At 40.4% G+C, this 23,018-nt stretch overlaps 1 protein-coding gene across 1 annotated transcript; it reads left to right on the top strand.

The window, feature by feature from the left end:
* The first annotated feature begins 6,160 nt into the window (after nucleotides 1-6,160).
* Nucleotides 6,161-14,834, top strand: LOC131234420 (chlorophyllide a oxygenase, chloroplastic). The gene is made up of 9 exons (XM_058231277.1): nucleotides 6,161-6,313; nucleotides 7,150-7,389; nucleotides 9,105-9,209; nucleotides 9,390-9,665; nucleotides 10,098-10,245; nucleotides 10,723-10,907; nucleotides 11,684-11,796; nucleotides 12,181-12,475; nucleotides 14,269-14,834. The coding sequence occupies exons 1-9, from the start codon at nucleotides 6,239-6,241 to the stop codon at nucleotides 14,437-14,439; spliced, it is 1,608 nt and encodes a 535-aa protein (XP_058087260.1). The 5' UTR covers nucleotides 6,161-6,238; the 3' UTR covers nucleotides 14,440-14,834.
* The last annotated feature ends 8,184 nt before the right edge of the window (nucleotides 14,835-23,018 follow it).

Raw genomic sequence — 23,018 nt, 5'->3', positions numbered from 1 at the left:
CTCGTGAAACCGGCGAGGTCCTCGCCGGCCTCTGGACATTCCGGTGAGGGGTCGCATATGGGGCGAGGTCCTCTGCTCCCTGGGTCTCAAAAATGTGTGGGTCCCACTCTGAGTCCCCCTGGAGGTGCCCCATTTGGCCCCCGACTCTCTTTTGAGCCGTTTCGAGTCATTTCGGGTTCCAGCTTGTGCACATTCGTGTATTTTCGGTTTGTTGAGTGTGAGACCAGTTAGATTTTCATCTAAACTCGTTGATTGACGGTCTAGAAGGGCGTTGAGATCATTTCACGTGATCGGGAAAGCCTACAGGTTCAATTTCCATGGTCGATTTCGACTGATTTTGCCAATTGGCGAAATTGGGAAGCCTAAGCCTGTTTCTACATTTTCTCGCACCCTTCTACGTCAAAATGTGTCAGTGTACGTTGTGCGACCATAAACCAAGTCCATTTTAATCCAAATCATGCTCTAATACCAACTTGTAACGCCCTGAAAATCGGGAATCGAGCAGGTACCCAACTCCCGAGTTCCAACACATCACTTATGCAACATAGATAATGATGATTTGATGTTGTCCATGTTAGTGCATAAAACATGAATGAGATTAAGCTAAATCAGCAAATCATACTCCAGGGACAGTTGAATTTACCCAAGCGAAAGACTGTGATCAGAGTATAACATATATAAATCATTGTAGGTTCCCAAAGTATGAACGCATTGCCAGGTCAAATAGTTACAAGTATTGTTTTAAAATACAAAATGTCCAAAAAGTGATGGTCCACTACAAGTATAAGCCCTGAAGCCCCGTCAATCAGAACGGTCTATAGAAACCCGCCTGAATACTGCATATATGAGAATGCCTCCTCGTCATCCTCAAAGTTTGGCTCCGCCTCACAGGTTACGCCATCATCTGAAACTACAACAGGGTCTGGTTGGTGTTTAAAATACCGTCCCGTAACGTGGGAGTGAGTGATCAACTCAGTGGAACAATAAAGCAAAGGTTAACATGTTATCAATTCAGTCAAGCAGTAATGATAACACAATACAACAATCATGTCTTAAGTACTCTTGTTAATGTAAGAATGATATGAAATAATGATGCATGCCCTCACCTGCGCTCCCTCAGCGACTTCATCTCACGATCGTGGCATGAAACACTTACTTAGTGTTTGACCTGTTACGCCAAATGCACACGTAATGCGGTGCATGAGCGTGATTAGCCAGGTTGCTTACTTAGGTTTATTCATACAGAAGGATTGGGAAGCTAAGGTACCTCCCTTATATCAATTCCCAAACAATGATCCATTCTGGGGTCGTCAATTCTAACAAATCTCATACGATGTTGCGGTTCTAGGTCACTACAAAGGGCTCGTCACCTGATCAGTGTAGGCCTAGTTTATACTCTAATTGCTACGGAAAGACTCGTCGCCTCTGCGTAGTCTTAGAGTATGCTCGAGGTCACTACGAATGGCTCGTCACCTAGACGTAGGCCGACAGCTCGAATACAGTGTCCCATACCACCGTATTCGGCTCACGAGTTTGGGTTGCTCACTGTTCACTACGGGGAGGCTCGTCACCTAGACGTAGGCCGACAGCTCGACCACGGTGTCCCATACCACCATGCCCGGCTTATGAGTCTTAGCGGATTGAGGTACCAAGGTTAAAGAGGTTTCTACTGGTGAGTTTGGTACATTAGATTCAAGCAGTAGCGTCCATACATGGTGAACATACATTGAGTCAATCGGGTTACTTGACGAGCTCGACTGGTACGAGCACACGTTGAATTGATCGATATGGAGTGCGTAAGCATTCCGCGTGGCCTAATCACTGCCGTCAAACGACATACAACTCGGATTCGTCGAACACGTCCGGTGTGGCGAAACAACCTCAGCCACCAACCTAGGACTTGTTACCGATTGCCTGGACTACCTCGTAGCCCCACTCACATTGCAAACAATTGCACTCACATATAATAATCCAAAGCAGCATGTGACAACTAGTGTAAATATAAATCTTACTTAAGCATTTAAACAACCACATCATACACATGTTATCACGCATAAGTATTTCATCTAGAATCACATAGTAGTAAGATAGGCTTCACACAGGAAACTGTAACTACGTATAAGGGGATCGAAAATCCTATCTCAACACCCTCATTAGATACATTACATCAAGCATTTTTTTTCATTCAGGCATTTTATCAAACACTTAGACTACACATATTACATACATGTAATATATTAGTTATAACATATATTATAGCAAATTCTTCCATACAGGAGTTGTCATACGTACAACAATCAAGTATTCCCAATCAGAAATCATGGCAAGCACAAATCATAATTCCATACTCATTTAGACATTTCAACAAACAGATGAAATACATTTAAAATCAATATAGTTCACATATATGTGTAATGTACGGAAACCCTCGTATCTAAGCACATGTGATAGCAATCAAGGCAGTCATAAATCATTACTGACATTGAAAGCCTTGAAAACCATAACCTAAACATTTATAGTTCGAACCTTATACCGGTAAACAAGTATCGAACTCAGTTTGTATACCGAGTCTTTGTCTACGGCACAACGGCAACCTACAGTACGAAATAAGTTAGCTATTTCATTACTTACACGATTTGAAACCCTAAAACAAGTTAGGGCTAGGTTTTCTTACCTAAGAACGGAATCGGAATCGCCCGTATATCGCTACAGACATGATAAATAAGCGTGTGGAGTGGTAGGATTAAATTCCAAGAACAAACGCCAGTACACTCTCTCACTTCCTCTCTCTTTCTTTCTCTTTTCTCTCTTCTCTCTCCTAGGGTTTTCCAAATTCGTATGAGATGAGAAAGAGAGGGTTTAAGGCCCTTATATAGGCCTAGGTCTGATGGAAATAGCCCCGGGGCCAAGGTATACTTAGGTTATATCCAAAGGGCGTCTGTTTCAGCCCAATGGAGCACTTCTGGTAGCCCTTCTTCTGCGTGCGGTCGGACTTAAGCTCCTTGACATTGGATCTAGGTCAAGCTGAGTTTTCGATCTGATCGGATTTACAGATCGACCGTGGCGAACTAGTTTTAGTTCAACGGTCACCGGTACTCGATCGGGGCCACAAAGTGTACTAACATGTATTGAAAATTTTTCCTAATCCGAGGGTGTAATTGGGTCAGATTTTGACGATCTGAATCCTTATATTTAGACCTGCAAGTGACCGACTCAGTTTACTTAAGTTTTGGTTTATTTCTTAAGGGTATTCCCGTTTCTCACACACTTTGCTCTGGGCTCAAGTTATGCGTTTCTTGATACTATTAGGACTTGATTTCTGGCATGGTTGTCAAGCCTAACGAGGTGGTCATATTCGTATAGTTTCGCAGTTACCAGACTTTCGACGTGCGGTCCAGGTCCGATACGGAGTTTCAATGTGCTCCTGAGAGCAACTGAGACTTGAGATTGATCCTAAGTCTTAAGGTAATGTAGCAGTAATGATTCCGCATGGTTTGGGTCTTGCAGATTATATTTAAAGTGATTAGTGCTAATTTCACAGATAAGCTAGTTTAGCACTAGTTAATTTCCGCCTAATTTCTAAATGATTTGGTCCTGTGTGATTTTTGTCTGAGGTGGTACTCGGGCTTTTGTACAGATTTTTCCGAGACATTACACTATAAAAAAAGGTTTTGCCTTCACAACTAAGGAACAAAGAGCAAGGAGGAGAGACGGGTTGTCTATCTACGATTCCGAGATAAATAGAAACTCTGACTCCATGTTCTCTCAATCACTTCTAGCATTTACACCCTAATCCATAGCTCAAGTGGTAGATTGAGTGAAAGATACCTTGTTTCAATACTGAGGTCTTAGCATCGATCCCTAGTGGGGGTGGCTAACAGTGAAGTATGAACTGACAGTGGGGTGTACTAATAAGCTAACAAAAAAAAAATCACTTCTAGCATTTCGATCTCTTCTATTCTATTTCACCTTCAAAGCCAACGTTGTATTCTTGATCTATTCTTTTCAGTCTGTATATTCCAACACAACTAATTTGAGCACATGAGGTAGTAAGCTCTGGTATAACATCAAGTAAAGTATGGTCTATAATTGCATCTCTTAAGGATCTTCTGTATTAGAATATGTGACTTAAATGAGTAACAAAAAATTGTCTTCTTTTTCTTTTTCGTACTTCTATCTGAAAACCTTTTGTTCTATTATTCTCATTTTATTTTCAAGTTATCTTTTGTAGTTTAGACATTTTAATATTTTGCTAGAAGTTTTTTGAATCCCCTTTGAAAGCGTACAACCTGGTAAGTAGTAGAGTGTGTTTCACACTAGCAATAAAAATGTGCTTAACCTCTTCTTTTTTCATAACTAAGACTTTTACCTAGAATCCATGACACAGTTAGCCCAATACAAGTATTGTACAATCCATCCTTAACTTGGACCGGGGCGAGGGAAGCAAGATTCCATTAGATCGACAAAAGTTCCATTTAATTTCATTTTTATTATGAGTAGTAAGTTTTAGTTCGCAGTCAAAAGTCTTATTTAATTTTGTTTTTATTATAAATAGTAAGTTTTAATTCAAGTATAACTTTTGATCTTCGAGTTGTAGGAGTCATGTCTAACATGAAAAGAGCTTAGAAAAATTAGGATAACAACATGATTGGGTAAAATTGGACGCTTACTACTATTGGCCGAAAACCATGAAATCTAGTAGGAATATAGGACGTCTATGAATGGTAAGTTTACTATTTATAGCAAGTGTTTGAGTTGGAGTCTAGGTCTAAAACTTCATCCTAGGTTTGAGCTTATTATTTAAAGGGTTTTAATTTCATCTTTTTTTTTAGTATCAATTAAATTATTCTGAATTTATTAAGAACTATTCTTACTTTTATCCTCCGTAAATTCGAGAAAACTTTTTGAGGAGTCTAAAGAACTTTTTAGACTAAGAGTAGTTATTCCTTGAGGAAGACAGTGATCGACACCCCCCCCCCTCTGCTATAAGTAGATCTAGCGCTCAAGTGAACTAAACCAGAGAAGACTTACATTTAATGCTTCGTGTATTTAATGTAACCAAGCTCACTATTTGGTGTGGTCCACTCAAACGTTAGATTTACTTCATTATTTTACCTCATACCTTAAAATACTTTGAGAAAATGGATGAATGACGCGGATAAATAGATACATCACAGTGGGCCGGCCGGACAAGAGCTCTGGTCATATGGCTTATTGTCCTACCAGGGTTTGGACTCAATCCACTCCCAAGTTCAGCTCCGCCCTGACCGTGGGAAGCAGATTAGGTATTACCTAGGTATCACCTAGCTGGTGTCACCGTAACGGATGTCGGGCCACCTTGAATACTCACAATGTCCATATGTTTTTCCATCTCATTTTAGGACACCAACCCAAACATTAAGAAGATCGTAATCTTCCATCCATCATACCATTAGAAATGGTGATGAATAACCATTAAAAAAATTTCCTTAGGCTTCAAAAATTTTGGATCAATATCCCAGTATTTTCCCTTCATCTTCATCTGGAAATTCTTACATTACCAATAGGTTGGATTTACTTACTATGGGTCCTTTGAAATTCTTGATGGTGAAGCACTCATTCACCACTGGTTCTTGTGGTGTGGTCCACCTGAGATTTGGATCTGCATAATTGATTGGGACCCGTATTAAAATGGGCTGGAGAAACAGATGGACCGCGTGGATATACATTACATCATCAAGGTGGGCCCCACGGTAAGGGTAACACCCACTAATGTGTTACCCGGTTAACCCCAAATCCACTCCCCTGGCGGTGAGTCAGAAGTAAAAATAGACGGCTCGATGACTTGGCCCAGTCACTACTCGACCCACGACCGATATAAGTCCGTAACGTAACGGTTGCCTCAGAACCGTTGAATCCCAGGTGCTATGTCCGTATAAACCATAACTCAGATTACATGGTTTTATTGTAATTTTCCTTTATAAAAACGAACAGATAGATAAGAGAGATATCAGCGCAGTCCGAGCTGGCCAGATATTGGATCTTTACGTGGCAAGAGACTTCAAGACGAACAACGAGCGTGTGGAGCTATAGCTCTCCACGTGTACACAACAGACTTCCACGCCCTCCACGTGTCTGCTAGTGGGAGGCCATCCGAGATCGCGTGCAATACCAACCTCTTATCATCAACCCCTCCAAATAAAGCTCCACCACCATAATAAAACGAATTTTCTCTCTCCTCTCCCTTGCTGAAACAGCCATGACAACTGTTACTGCTCTCTCTCTTCCCATCTCTCTTTGCAAGCCTTCCAAATTCACTTGCAATCCCAGAAAGGTATGCTTTTCAATTGAAATAGATGTTCAAAGACATATGGGTGTATCTGAATTCATATGGAGAACTTGGCCTTTTTTAAGAGAGAGAGAGAGAGAGAGAGAGAGAGAGAGAGATCATGGATGCTTGTTTATTTATTTATTTTATTTTTATGTGTGTCAAAAAAATGTTCATGGACATTTTTTTGTTTTGTTTTTTGAATTGGGTGCGTCAAAAAAATGTTCATGGACGGTTTTTTTTTTTCCTTTCTAAATTGGGTGTGTGAAAAATGATGTTCAAAGTTCAAACACATATGGGTATCTCTAAATTCAACTTGGTTAGTCAGCTCTTTATAAGTTGGATGTGTGACAGATATGATCAGTAGCACATGGTTGAGGAGAAAAGTAATTAGCTTTAAAAAAAAAAAAAAATTTGTGTACCAAAAAAATGTTCAATGACATAAGGGCATCTCTAAATTTTTGTGAAAGGATAGATTTTATTTTATTTTTATAATTCTTCTTTGAACTAGTTTTTGTTAAAAAATAAAATAAAATCCGTGGACGCTTTTTATTTTTTTATTTTGGGTGTCTGAAAAATTATGTTCAAAGTTCAAACATGTATGGCTGGGTCTGCGACAGATATGATCAATGGAAATTACCTTTTTTTAAAAATTATTTTTGATGAACCAAAAAAAAAAAAAAAGTTCAATAACATATGGGTATCTCTAAATTTTGGAGAAAAGATAGATTTTTATTATTTTTTTTAATCGGATGTTTAAAGATGTTGAAGGTGGCATTGGTATCTCTAAATTTATCAGAAAATAGTTACTTTTGGAAAATAAAATGGGTATGTGATTGTAGGGTGTTAGAGGACGATTAAGAGTGTTTGCAATATTCGGCGAGGAAGGAGGATTAGAGAAGAAGAGCACAAGCACTTGGGGTCCTCTGTTTGATGTGGAGGATCCTAGGCCTAGAGTGCCACAGTCAAAGGGCAAGTTCTTGGATGTGAATCAAGCTCTCGAGGTTGCTAGATTTGATATTCAGTATCTTGATTGGAGGGCTCGGCAGGATCTACTAACGATTATGCTTCTACATGATAAGGTACGTCCCTTTTGTACATGCATGCGTACCCATACATATGTATTTGTATGCTTGTATGTTCATGCATTATATCCCCTTCAGAAATTTGGTGGTTTTTTCCTTTAATGGTTTTGTTTGGTTGATCAAGATGGGCACATTTTCTATTTTATTGTGAATTTGATGATTGAATTATCTTGTAATCTTTCATAGCTTGGTAGGTAATACTTCTTGGCACATTGATTGTTCATGGGCCATACTCGCATGTCGATCCAAGCCATAGGTTTTTTTTTTTCTTCATCAATGTGGATGTAGCTTGGCTAAAAACAATATATTGGTCGGATGTTTCTAACCATTGGCATCAAATGGAGGAGTACAAAGAAAAACTATCAATTGTTGAAATTTAATTGGAAAAATTGGATGATTGAGAACTTTGGATCATCTAGTCAGTGTGGATTTTGGCTATGATCCATCTAGAATTGAGCCTATGATTGGGACCTGCTTTCTTGATATTTTTATATGCCATTTTTATGGTAGATATTTGTGAGTCTGATCCTCCACACTCTCAAAGACTATCACATTATTCTACTTGGAATGCTCTTGTATATGATTATTCAGATTCCTCTCAAATTGATTTATTTAAGTTGAAGATTTCGGTGTGTGATTATGAAAATGCTTGACATAAGAAACTAGATCTTATGTTTCTACAACCATAATCTCATGTGAGGAATTATAGTCCAGATGTATCAGTGCATAAGTATGGTCTTAATGCATCCATCCCTTACAAGTAGGCCCCATGGCTCAGTGGTCAAGATTGTTGATCTATGGTACCCACCAAAGATGGAAGATGACCCAGAATTCTTCTTGCGCATAAAATGCTAGACATCCAATCTCTAGTCTTCTTTCTAAATCCTCCTGTATTTTTCTCTCAACCATTGATTATATGCCACGAATTTAAGGGTTACAAACATTGTACTGTTGAGGTATTTTTGACAATCCCCCATTAACCGTAAGGCCCATAGATCAACAGCCGTCAAACAATAAGGTTTATTTGTACGAACTGGTGCATCAGGGCACTTCGTATTCTAATGCTTCAAGACTATAATTCCTCATCAGAAATCAATTCTATTCAGTGGTTTATTAATAAATGTATTACTTCTGTTATCTAATTAATGATCAGGGATATTTATGAGGAATGATTCTATTCTAGCTATTGATTTGAAGTGTTTGTTGGGAATGATTGTATAAATCATTCGAACTGCGGAGTTGGTACTCATGTCGATTGACTCAGACTAGCACCATTTGATTGGTCGGGTACCTCCCGAATGGGTCATATACTAAAAATCGCACTGACACAGTCTTCCTTTCTGTCCATGCAATATCTTGCTTTCGGACATTATAGGGAAAAGTCTGCAAGAATGTTGGTGATGGCCCAGAAGACCATCATTGGACTGACCAGTAGAAGCAGACCAATCAGCATTTTTGCTGATTGCTTTGAACTCCTTGTTCATATACTGAGTTGGGTGTTTGTCCCTGAGATAATTTGAGTGCACTGACTACATCAAACATGCTAAACACCAATCACACAATGTTTCACATCGAACTCTTCCAATCTACTGTATTTGTGAGGCATTTGGCCATGTAGTCACAACTACCAGGATTCCATAGGGAAGCGGCCGAAATGCCAACTTGGTTTTTTAAATATTACAAACAACCTGCTTACTATTAATGCATCTTAGGTGGTCGAGGTCCTCAATCCATTAGCACGCGAATACAAGTCGATTGGCACCATGAAGAAAGAGCTTGCAGAGTTGCAAGAAGAACTAGAACGAGCTCACAGACAGGTATCTCTCTTTTTTTCTTCTTCTTCTTCCTTTTTTCCTATTTTCTTTTTAACTTTTTTGAATCCATGACTGGTAAGGCTTAGACAAAGAGGATGTCCTGTTAACATACCTTCTTTTGATTGATTTGAAAAAAAAATTTCTATTGATGGCGATGTAACATTTTTGTTCACTGCCAAACAGGTGCACATATCTGAAGCAAGGGTTTCTACGGCATTGGACAAACTAGCGTACATGGAAGCGTTGGTGAATGACAGACTATTACAGGATCCAAACACAACTGAATCTGACCAGACGTTACTTTCTCCAAGCACATCCTTATCATCTACAGATAACGTAAAAACCAAGCCGGCACGAAAAAGCCTAAATGTGTCCGGTCCTGTCCAGCCATACCATCCCAATTTGAAGAATTTCTGGTACCCAGTTGCATTCTCTAATGACCTGAAGGATGACACTATGGTAAGCTATTCTGCTCTCAGAAGAGACAGATTTTAGGAATATAATGGATTCAGTGTGCATTGTACGTAAATATATCGATCCTATGGTTTGATCTGCACCAACCAACTTGAAGGCCGCCTCATTGATAGGCGGCAATTGGCCGTTTCTCAACATTAGATCTGTGGACCTTTTTAGGCTCACTAGCACCTCTATGTTTTTCGTGATCACCCAAAAATTGAGCGATGGGTGAGATGATTATAAACTTTCCAATGAGTGCAAATGTTGGGTTATGGCTCATCCGAGAGGTGGTCCACTGATCAGATGGTCCAGATTCATCACCTGAAGTGCACTAGTCAAGGGATTTTAGGTCCGATATAATAAAAGCTACTCCACATATACTTAATCCCTAAACCTTTTGGAAATTGACAATGCAATTTCTCTTTTCATTTTCAGATTCCTATAGATTGCTTCGAGGAGTCGTGGGTTGTATTTCGTGGGAAAGATGGAAGACCGGGATGTGTACAGAATACTTGTGCTCATCGAGCGTGCCCTCTTGACCTTGGTTCAGTAAATGAGGGTCGAATACAATGCCCCTACCATGGTTAGTAACAGAAAGGAATATAATTCAGTTAGGTATTGTGTTAGAGGCTATCTGCTCTCTACACCTTGCATTGCCTCTTATTATCGTTTCCCAAAATACTAGGGCAGAGCATACTGGTCGTTGTGTGGGTCCCACCATGGATTGGCAACAGTGGAGTAATGTAACTGATCGGACAATATTAAACATCTGATTTGGTGACCAACAAATAGACAGTGCATGTGAATATCAACAATGATTAGCATTGAACAGGAAAGGTCCACCAATCTGATGGAATCTGTGTGATTATCTGTGGGCTGCCAACCCATGGAGGGACCCATCTATGAACAGAATCCAATCATGGACCGTTGTGCTCTTGAGCGTACACTGTTACACAACTTGGAAATGAAGTTTGCTGGTTATGCAGGATAGGACTGTTTAGTATAGGTCTGTCGGAGATGGTTTTCTTCCGATTGATTTTCAGGATTGGAATAATTTCAGGTTGGGAATACTCAACCGACGGAAAATGTGAGAAGATGCCATCAACTCGATTGCTCAACGTGAGAATAAGGTCATTGCCGTGCTTCGAGCAAGAAGGAATGATCTGGATCTGGCCCGGGGATGCACCTCCCATGGCCACCCTCCCTTCTTTGCAACCTCCTTCGGGGTTCAAAATCCATGCAGAGGTAACCATGATACTATCGGCAACTTTCCGTCTGCTAAACTAGTGTACTGTATCCATATCTGCTTATCTAGGCACCCACATCAATATGTGCCGGTGGATGTACCGGAAATCCATCCATGCATGCATTTTCTCATGTACATGCGAAATGATCACATACGAATCTGCAGACACTGAGTTAGTGTCCATCCCCAGTACACCTTCCAATGTGTCACATATGTGGTTGATGCGAGCCCATAAAGTGGGCCCCACCATGAAGATTGCGTTGTGCAAAATCAGGACGGTCCACTCATCAGGCAGACCATTCCAATGAAAACAATGTATGGTTTAAATCAGACCTGCTGACATTCTGATTCAGCATGCACATGTGGCCCGCTGGTGAAGCAGCTGGAGTTTTGTGCCATGAGATCTTCATGGTAAAGCCCACCTTATGCAGGCTTTGTTGTTGTACACACATGACATTGGCACATGTGCTTGGTTGGACCTTAGCTTTGCATCTACAGCGGTGAATGTGGTCACATCAAGGCATTTATTCATTAAAGTACTGCATATGATAATATATCCATGCATCTACATGTAGATGCGCAAGAATGCACTCTTGTAGGTGTCTTCAATGTGTGTGTATGTATATGCATGTAGTAAGCTATTCATGTGCATGTGTAACGTAAACATAGATAAAATCTTACTACTGCATCGCTTGAAAACTCTTATTATATAAAGCTTGTAGTAATGATACATTTCACAAAACTTCTCACTCTATTGTGTTCATTTGAATGGTAGATTGTGATGGAACTGCCTGTGGAGCACGGGCTTCTTCTCGATAACCTTCTTGATCTCGCCCATGCCCCTTTCACTCACACCTCTACCTTCGCAAAGGGATGGAGTGTACCGAAGTAAGTCCACTTACCTTGAACGTATGAAAGATAATCAAAAGATCTCTATTTTGGGTGGGCCTTTTCCTGTTTGATTCTGAGAGTCGGAAATATTCTTTCCTACCATTCATTTGTAGGTCACCCATTTGATGATTAAGACTGATCAACGAGATTTTTTACCCCAGTCGATCTTCTGTGGGACCCACATGATGAATGCTCTCTATCATGGACTTTGTGTCACATACATCCAATTTGAGTTCAGCCACCCAAATAATGAAATTGCTGCAACTCACTTAGAATTGATTTCTCCTTCCAAAAACATCCGTAGCCCAAAAATGGCCAACCTTTCAAAGATCCTTAACACTTTTGTTTTTCATGATTGTAATGGTGCACCTGAATTTTCAGCTTGGTGAAATTCCTGACGCCCACATCCGGCCTTGAAGGATATTGGGACCCTTACCCGATAGACATGGAGTTCCGTCCACCTTGTATTGTGCTTTCAACAATCGGCATCTCAAAGCCTGGAAAATTGGAGGGGCAAACCACCAGGCAATGTTCAACACATCTGCACCAACTCCATGTTTGCCTCCCTTCATCTAGAAACAAGACAAGGTTACTGTACAGAATGTCTCTGGATTTCGCTCCCTTGTTGAAGCATATCCCGTTCATGCACATCCTCTGGAGGTACTTTGCAGAGAAGGTGAGAATCTCGCTTCCTAACTGACTCTCAGTAGATAGTCCATGCACCGATTTATGTGCGCTTCACAGGATGGTGACCTGGACCATTCATCTGGTGGCCCCACCATAGCAATGTAGACAATCTTGTAGGGATGCAACTCGGGCAGGTTGGATCAGGTCTAGGGTCAACCCAAGCCCAACCCGACCTTGAGAGGACCCAATTCTCAAACAGACCTGACCCAAGTTCCAACTCAAACCTAACTGGAATTCCTCTATACTTGACCCAACCCAACCCAAATACTTGTGATTATTCCCAATCCAACCCATATTTGCTCAACCTGAACCAACCAGATTTCCTGGTTGGATTTTACAAACCCGAACCCAACCCAAGGACCTTGACAGCCCGGCCCAACACAAACTCGGGTCGGGTTAATCTAAGTTGCAGCTCCATCATGTAGCGGGACGCCCAACCATTCTGGTTGGTAGATATTTCCCTACTTGATCTCCCCATTGCCTATGATCTTTCCTTTTGTCTGTCACTTAAATCTTATCATTAACATCTTTCGACCATGGTTGATCCATGGCAAGACCCACAGATGAGGTTTCAGACAGTTCTCAGGATGTCGAGAAGGTTTACATCCCTACCCAGTCAATTTTAGAACCAGATGTATGCTAACATGTAAATATATGACCAAATTAGTATGAAAAAGCACACATTCATAGAGATTCATATGGATTTTTCCAGTCCCACATGCACCTCTACAACTCCTGCGAAGTTGACGCATATAGGACTTCCAGGCCATGTACGCCTAGTTCATAAACCCAGAAACACGGCTTGACTCAACTCGACTTGACTCAACTCAAAGTCCAGTGAGCCAGGTTGGCTCAAAGACTCGGTCGAGTCTTTACATGACTTGACTTGATATTTAAAGTGACTTGACTCAACTCGAAGTCCAGTGAGCCAGGTTGATTCAAAGACTCGATCAAGTCTTTACATGACTCGACTCGATATTTAAAGAGTTAAATTAAGATGTTAGTGGTAGTTATAAACTATATTTTGAAGTTAAATAAAACAAAATAGCAAGAGAATGCAACTATAGTTTTAGTGCTGCATTGGTTAAAGGCACTGATTTTGTTAGTGGTGGTTGTTTTTTTACACAAGTCAAACTTTGACTTGACTTGAGGCTTTGTGAGTCGAGCAAGTCCACAAGTCAGCTTGACGACTCCTCCAATGTGAGTTTCTCAGTGACTCGGCCCAAAACCTCACCAAGTTGAGTTGACTTGGCCATATTTTGGGTTGAGTCAGTGAGTGTTATAACCACACATGTATTGAGTGGGAACCCCGTGTAGATGATCCGGCCAAAAACTAATGGACGGTGCAAGTTTCTTTACCCTTTTCAATATTTTTTGTAGATGTGTGGCATACCAAATTGTACCAATTTGATTTTTGGTAAGATCATCAACATGGTGATGGTGGAACCTACATGAATAATGGTTCTGATGATCTACACATGTAGCTTGGCACACACCCCTGCATGTAGCGATGCATGTGGAGAGTCAGATATGGGTCTAGAAAACCTCTTATGTACACCCCATATTATAGGCTTTTTAAAATAAATAAATAAAATCCTTTTTACCTTGTTTCCAAAAAAGGATTTGCATTGTCTTGCCCAATACCACATGTTGTACTCATCAAATGCAACGGTTCATACTAATTTTTGACATGGACCATACATGATCCAATCCCGATATATTGAAACTGAAAGATGTCTCAGTTCTTCTACCTTTTCTCACTCACTTCACATTAAAATGCAGGTCCTAAATGAGGATCTACGTTTGGTGGTCGGCCAACAGGAACGGATGATCAATGGGGCTAATGTTTGGAACTGGCCCGTTTCATATGATAAGCTGGGTGTAAGGTATAGATTATGGAGAGACGCAGTTGAGCAAGGTGTAAAGCAAATACCTTTCAACAAATCCAAGTAGGCATTTTATCCACAATTCCTTCAACACTTCAACATCTTTGTTGCGAGCCAACTGGATATCAGTGCAGACATCCCTTGAGACCTATTCAATCAGGCCCTACAAAAAAAAATCCGGCAACTGTGAGCCGTGGATCAGAAGCGGGGAAAAAGATGGTCTCTATGTCCTTGTAAAATAAGCTGTACACTAGTCAAATACCAAGGCATGCATGCATGCAATGGCTTGTATATCTTGCTAGTTTTTGTGTACAGTGCTGATCTGATTTTTTTCTCCCTTTTTGGTCCGATTTTTTTTGCCCTTCCCTCATAAGAGAGTAGCTGTCCTTGTATGATCATCCAGGAATTATTTCAAGCACTGGAATAGATTGTGAAGATTGGTTTTTTGGGTCTTTCCCAGTACTAGTTTTGTACAAGTAGGGGTTATATGATGAATGGCCCGAATCTTTTTGCAGTGTATACAGGTTTTCAATTCTGATAAATGGGGTCAATGTTCTGATAGTGTGGCCCGCTGTGGGCGGATCTTTCATCAAAAATCTTCTCCCTGGGACAGTATAAACCTTTCAATTTGTGGCCCACAGATCAATGGTTAAGAAGAGAAACAGAAAAAAAGCTCCACTTTCAATTGAAAAAGGTCCTGATATTGGTCACCAGGATCTTCAGATCTGGGTGACCATCGGCAGCAGTGGCACACAATTGCTCTATGGTCTGGATTACTGAAACATGGGCCCACTTGTTGGAAATGGAAACAGTGTATATTGTGATGAGATGGGGTCCATCCATTTTATAATTCCTTTGTATATAATAGCTTTGCTTTGTTATTGAAACTTATGACAGGCCTTGAACGGTTGTTGTAATCTTCATCAAATTCATATGCAAGAAGCTAGTTGTAGGGCGGCGTCCTGGATTTGGGTTTGATATGAATTCCTTAGGCTGGTGCGACCGGCTCATTGTTATTGGGTTTGATGGCAGGAGGTGGTTTTGGATGGCTTGATGGGGTCTGTTATGGGGTGGGTTAAAATTCCACCTTTTAGCTCGACCTTTTGCTTAAATTCCACTTCCTCGTATGATATGCTAGTCTCTATTGGAAGAAGGATCCTTCCGGACCACCACATATGTTGGCATGAGTTGTCAAATCAATCAATGAGTTGTCGTCAAATCAATCAATGAGTTGTCAATTAAGAGAAAATTAGAAAGATTATATTCATGATTGTACAACTCATTGATTGATTGTACAATATCTATGTATAGCCAAGAATAGGGTTGCTAATCTCCCTATATATTTGTACAATATCTCTGTAAAGAAAGTATGAAAGAAATATGATAATAGAAAATTTGACATGGTATCAAAGCCAGTCGATTTCTGGCTCTTGGTTTACGTCTAACCCTTGTTCATAGCCTTCTTCCACCTCCACCTTCACATATGGGAGACACCGAAACCCCGACAAAGTCTGGTGACTCCTCTATCGACCATAATACCCTCCTCTCTGAAATATTCACCACAAAAATGGCCGAAGCTTGTCCAAAGCTCAGGCCCCGACCGTGCTTTCTGAACTTGCGGTTGTCCCGATCGGCATCAAGTTGGATAGTTTCAATTATGCTTTATGGTCCCAAGTTGTCGAGATGTACATCTCCGGCGAAGACATGTTGTGCTACACCAATGGCGAGTTACCTCCGCCATCTCCGACCGATCTATCCTTTCACAAATGGCGTACGGACAACGCCATTGTCAAATAATGGCTGATTAACTCCATGGATCCGGTGTTAATTGGCAATTTCATTCGATTTTCCACGGCCAAAATGGTTTGGGATTCAGTTGCTACCATCTATTTTGATGGTGGCGATACCTCTCAAGTATATGATCTCCGGCGGCGCGTCTCACGTCTCCACCAAGCGGGTGGCTCCTTGGAAAAATACTACACCGATTTACAAGGCCTCTGGCGTGAGATTGATTTTCGACGTCCGAATTCGATGGAGTGCCCTGCCGATATTGAACATTATAATAATCTTCTCCAAGAAGATTGGGTTTATGTATTCTTGGATGGTCTTGATGATAGGTTGGACAATATTTGCAGCGACGTGTTGCAAATGCACCCGTTTCCCACCGTGGAGCAGGTATATGCTCATGTCCACATGGAGGCTCTTCGCCAAGTGGTGATGAACGCTGGTGACCACGAACCACCTCCAGGGGCGGTGCTTGCTTTGAAAGGCCTAAAGCTTGGACTGTCTGGATCGACTTCTCAGCATACTGGGAAATCTTCCTCTAAAGCTCGTACCTCATCTGATGGTCTCAAATGCTCTCATTGTGGCAATACAAAGTATACACGTGAAAACTGCTTCCAGTTGCATGGGTACCCTGATTGGTGGCATGAGCTTCAAGCCAAAAAAAAAAAACGAGACGGTACAGCTGAAGGTGCGAGAAAGGCTACCGTGGCAGCAGCTGAACTTTATCTCTCTCTCATCCCGCCCACTGCCTCACCTAAATCGGACTTCTCTCCTACGGATCTAGGTAACATCTGTCATGCCTTGCTTAGTCATTGTCATGATGTGGACAGTAGTGATTGGCTCCTCGACTCTGGGGCCACGGATCATATGACGTTTGATCCCACAGATTTCTCCCATCACTCACTTCTAAGGCGCACCAGCATTGCAAATGCTAATGGAGTAACCTCACCTTTCCCAGGAGCCGGATCTATAACTCTATCACCCTCTCTTCATTTACCCAACACTCTCCTTGTTCTCTCTTTATCTCACAAACTATTATCTATTATCCAAGTTAGTATAGATCTAAATTGTGTAGTGCCAATGTTTTTCGATTTTTGTCTTATTCAGGATATTCTCATCAAGGAGATAATTGGGCGTGGTACTAAGAGGGAAGGATTATACTACATGGAAGATTTCAATTTGGGTCGTGTGCATTACATGTCTTCTAAACTTGGTTCTAAGGCTCAACAGATTTGGCTGTGGCATCGTCGTTTGGGACATCCGTCATTTGGATATTTATGGCATTTATTTTTTTATTTATTCTCTAATGCAGAGACTTCTGAATTTCACTGTGATATTTGTATTTTAGTCAAAAGTCATCGTGTTATTTATCCATTAAGTATGAAAAAAAGTGACACACCTTTTGCTTTAATTCATTCTGATGTATGGGGACCTTCTCCTTTATCTATTATATTTGGTGTAAGATGGTTTATGATATTTGTTGATGATTGCACCCGGATGACATGACTATATTTGATGAAACATAAGGATGAAGTGTTTCGTATCTTTCAGTCATTTCGTGTTATGGTTTAGACCCAGTTTTCTGCTTATATTCGGATTCTCCGCTCTGACAATGGTGGTGAATATGTTAATCACCACTTTCATTCCTATTTTCAACAACATGGTCTTATTCACGAGACCTCATGTCCTCAGACTCCTCAACAAAATGGAGTCGCTGAACGGAAGAATCAGCATATTCTTGAGACTGCCCAGGCACTCTTTCTAGGCGCTCATGTTCCCACATGACATTGGTCCGATGCTATTACCACTGCCGTACATTTAATCAATCTTTTTTCTTCCAAAATATTAAATTTTAAGATCCTATTACAGTCTCTGTCATCCTTGGTCTCTCTACCTACGGCCCTAATGCTCCCTCTTCGCATATTTGGGTATGCAGCATATTTGCACCTCCCTAAGAACCAGCGCACCAAACTTGACCCATGTGCCCTTCGGTGCCTCTTCTTAGGCTATGCAACGCATCAAAAAGGCTACTGCTGCTATGATCCTTCTACCAAGCGTACCTATGTAACTATGGATGTCACCTTTCTGGAATTCGAACCGTTCTATCCTTCTTCAACATCCACTTCTTCTCTTTAGGGGAAAACACTAGATGAAGAGTTGAATTGGCTGAGTTTTGACTGGCTTGAAGATCGGAATGACACATCATTGATTGACGAAGAATCGACAAATACATCTTCAGGGCCTGACATGTCCTCTAAATCTAGAGGGCCTTCAGCAACTGAACTCACATCATCAGGAGAAGAACCTGAATCCCCCCCATCTCTCAGTGCCTGCAGACCCATCTCCTGAGAATATTCCTGAGGTAAGCAATTTCAGTACACCATCATTTATGAATAACATAGATACGTCTGCTGGGTATACCTTACCTTTCAGGCATAACTGTGGCAAGCCACCAAACAGATACTCTCCAGACATTGAAGAAAGAAAGTCGAGGTATTCAATTGCCAATTATATTTCCACCAAAAAGTTACCTGAACCTTTCAAGACATTCTCACACGAGTTGTCCGCATGTCATATTTTCACTACAGTTCAGGAAGCTTTAGCTGATCCCAAGTGGACACAGGCAATAAATGAAGAAATGGGAGCACTATTAAATAATCAAACATAGACCTTGGTTCCATTGCCCAAAGGAAAAAAAACAGCCGGGTGTAAATGAGTCTTCTCTGTTAAACACAAGGTAGATGGATCTATAGAACGATACAAGGCAAGGCTAGTCACAAAGGAATACACTCAGACATATGACGTACATTATCAAGAAACCTTTTCGCCGGTAGCCAAGTTAAATACAGTCAGGGTCCTGTTATCTCTCGCAGCCAACTTGGACTGGCCATTACACCAGTTTGATGTAAAGAACGTATTTCTCCATGGTGATCTTGAAGAGGAAGTCTACATGGATACTCCTCCAGGCTACACAGTATCTTCAAAAGCTGAAGTTGTGTGCAAATTGCAGCACTGTATGGATTAAAACAATATCCTCGAGCATGATTTGGGAGGTTCAGTCTGGCAATGAAGAAATATGGCTTCCACTAAAATAATTCAGATCATACATTATTTCTGAAGCACCAACGGGGCAAGGTAACAACTTTAATTGTATATGTCGATGATATGATCATCACAGGGGATGATAAAGAGGAAATCACGAAGCTTCAGAAACAATTGGCGGCCGAGTTCGAGATGAAAAATCTAGGAGGACTCAAATATTTCCTGGGAATAGAAGTTGCTAGATCAAGGCGAGATATATTTCTTTCTCGGCAAAAATATATATTAAACTTACTATGTGATGTTGGAATGTTGGATTGTAAGCCAGCAGACACTCCAATCATTTAGAACCACAAGCTCGGAGAATATCCAAACCAAATACCAACGGACAAAGGAAGATACCAGAGATTAGTTGGTAAACTTATTTACATCTCTCATACTCGTCCAGATATTGCCCACGCAATGAGTGTAGTAAGTCAATTCATGCATCGACCTAGTAAGGATCATATGGAGGCGGTGATCCGGATTTTACGATACTTAAAATCCTCTTCGGGAAAAGGGTTTATGTTTTTGAAAAATAACCATATCAGAGTTAATGGTTATACAAACGCAAATTGGGCGGGGAATACCACAGACAGAAGATCCATCTCAGGATACTTCATGTTTGTTTGAGGAAATCTTGTTACATGGATAAGTAAGAAGCAAAAAGTGGTGACATTATCAAGTGATGAAGCAGAGTTCCGTAGAATGGCTAAAGGACTTTGTGAACTTCTGTGGTTCAAAAGACTTCTAACTGAAATTGGGTTTGCTCTTATATCCGAGATGGACCTCTTTTGTGATAACAAGGCAGCTATCATCATTACTCACAATCTGATTCAGCATGATCGTACCAAACACGTGGAGGTTAACAGACACTTTATCAAAGAGAATCTCGAAGCTAAAATAATTCGGTTTCCATTCGTAAAGTTCGAAGACCAACTGGCGGATATTCTTACAAAGGCCGTATTAAGCAAGGATTTCTACAACTCACTAAACAAGTTGCGCATTGAAGATTTGGATGCTTTCACTTAAGGGGGAGTGTTGGCGTGAGTTGTCAAATCAATCAATGAGTTGTCGTCAAATCAATCAATGAGTTGTCAATTAAGAGAAAATCAAAAAAATTATATTCATGATTGTACAACTTATTGATTGATTATACAAATCTATGTATAGCCAAGAATAAGGTTGCTAATCTCCCTATATATTTGTACAATATCTCTGTAAAGAAAGTATGAAAGAAATACGATAATAGAAAATTTGACACACACACAGCAATATTGGAAAGAGAGAGAGAGAGAGAGGATGCAAACCACAACAGAGATTTATGTGGTTCCATTTCAGTATGTTCATGGATTCACGCTAATCCACTATGCTTAGAGACAAAAAAAATAAAGAAGCAACTCTCAATACAATGATGACTCACTTCTCCTCTCTCGCAACAGAATATATATTACCTTAAATGAATTGGAGTTTATATAAAACTCCATGTGAAATTACAAAAGTATTGACTGGATGAACAGTCTATTGCTGATAATGAAGCTCCACAAATCCTAATAGTCTCACAACGAAGCTCTTGCCTGCTTCAACTTCAACGCAAACTCTTGCAAATGTGTACCGAATATGTGTCATTTGTAGTAGTGTTTTACGGATGCGTTGGATTCTGCTCAATCTAGGAGTTGAAACAAGGCTTTGTTGGTCAGGACCGAACTAGCTATCGATCCGACCTAAGAGTAAAGGTTTTCTCATAAGCAGAGTAGGACTCTGTTAGTTCGACCGAGGGTGATGTTGGTCCGACCGACGGACACGGACTTTGTTGCATGGTTTTTCATAAGTTTGGGTATTTAAGTCCTATTTCAATTAGGGCTTAATATAGATGAGTGTTTTCTCTCATAGGCTAAGGGTGTTGCAGGTTGAGAAGGTTTTCAACACTTGTAAAGGCTTAAGAATGGATTTTCTCAAGAGGCTAAGGGGTGTTTGGCGCATGGTATTGGGAAGGATTAGGTGGGATGGGATTAAAAAAAACATAATTATTACATATGGCAGTGATTGTCGCTGTTAGCATGGGATAAGCTTAATTTCATGATATGTTTGTAATACGGTGGTACAGTGAATGGATATACCCACCACCTTTTGAAACTATTGAGAATAACACGTGTTATATCCAAATTGTTCTTCTGTTTTGTAACCTCATTTTATGGCATTGGCCTAAAAATGAGGCAGATCCAAAATTTTTGTGGCCCCAAAGAAGTTTTCAACGGTAGGTATTCAATCCCTGCTGCTTTCTATGGTGGGGTCCACTTGAGCTTTAGATCTGCCTGATTTCTTGGCCCATGCTCTAAAATAATCTCGAAAAATGGGTGCACGGAGTGGATATAGCCCATACATCATGGTAGGACCTACACGACTTGCTAACATTGAGTGGAATTGGCACGGGACCCAATGCGATTCCATCTAATCTAATTCCAAGCTTTTCCATTATTCCCAAACATTGAGGGGAATTGGCACGGGACCAAATGCAATTCCATCCCACCTAATCCCATCTATACCATGTGCCAAACGCCTCCTAAGGTTTTTCCTATAGCGTGCGTTACAATGAGAGATCGAGTTGCTTCTGTAATCGGAGAAGGTGAGTGGAGTAACTCTAAGGTTTTGATTATAGTGAAAATCTATATTACTTTGTGGCGTGATTTTCTCCTACAAAGATTTACCACATAAAATCATATGTTTTGTGTTTGCTTCGGTTAGTTGTTTTTAGTTTAAATTGTTCTATCTTTATTGAACATGCTTAGGCAAAGCACAAGATTAATAGTTGTATTAGATCCGAATCTCTAATACGTAAGGTTGATTCAGGTTTTTTGTAGGCTCGAAATTACAAGTACGTTTGCCCATGATCAAGGTTTTTGCAATTAAGCTTGCTATCTTATTAAGCCCCGTCTTTGAACTAAAGTTGAAAAGATTTGGAACTTCGTCCAAGAAAAAACATAATCGATCTCTTGTTTTTGCACTGAAAGTGTCAGCTAACGCCTTAAATACAAGTGGGTGCCCACTTACAAACCAAGGCCCTTTTTTCTAAGATATCCTAACTTTCATTTGAAGAGGTAAAAGCCTTTCTTAAGAGAGTGCATTTCCATGCCTCTTGGAACCTTCCAAGCCTTCTCAAGTTAGAGCACCATAGCTTACATACAGTGTTCTTGGAGCATTGAATGAACTTTCTCAAGCTTGGGCTAGGCATAATTAGGAAAAGGGATTTTATTAATTTTGTATTTCATTGTTATAGAATTTACATTTTAATACCCTTTTAAAAAGCTTTTCAATAAACTACCTTACTAGCTTAGATAACTATCATTCATTTACCTTTTATTAGATTTCTCTAATAACAATTAGATTAAGTGATATTTTAGAAATAACTAAAACACCCTTGGCTAGCTCAAGAACAAACAAGCAATTATAAAGTCAATCAATACGCCCACAACGGATGAAATTTGTCAAGCTAGTCTCTTTGAACAATTGGGATAGCAAGATTTCATCAAGCTCCGCAACCAACATAAAAAAAAAAACGTTAGCTAATACGCATGGGATTGATTGAATGTGTCAAGCTACGCTCTTTAAACCATTGGGATAGCAAAATTCCATCATGCTCAGCAACCAATATCCACCACGCTCTGCAACTGACATCCATCGTGGCCCACCATTGGAATAGCAAGATTCCACCAAGCTCCACAACCAACATCTACCATGCTCTGCAACCAACATCCACCATGGCCCACTTAGTGGTAGCACTCA

Source organism: Magnolia sinica, chromosome 19, assembly GCF_029962835.1.
Source record: "Magnolia sinica isolate HGM2019 chromosome 19, MsV1, whole genome shotgun sequence".
In the NCBI taxonomy this organism is placed as follows: Eukaryota; Viridiplantae; Streptophyta; class Magnoliopsida; order Magnoliales; family Magnoliaceae; genus Magnolia; species Magnolia sinica.
Note: the sequence above shows the minus strand (reverse complement) of the source record. Positions and strands in the feature narration are given on the sequence as shown.

What these genes read in the sequence shown, in the direction of transcription:
- LOC131234420 (XM_058231277.1), top strand. Translation starts at nt 6,239, where the DNA reads ATGACAACTGTTACTGCTCTCTCTCTTCCCATCTCTCTTTGCAAGCCT. An exon ending in TCACTTGCAATCCCAGAAAG is followed by an intron (nt 6,314 to 7,149) that starts GTATGCTTTTCA and finishes ATGTGATTGTAG; the next exon opens with GGTGTTAGAGGACGATTAAG. An exon ending in TAGAACGAGCTCACAGACAG is followed by an intron (nt 9,210 to 9,389) that starts GTATCTCTCTTT and finishes ACTGCCAAACAG; the next exon opens with GTGCACATATCTGAAGCAAG.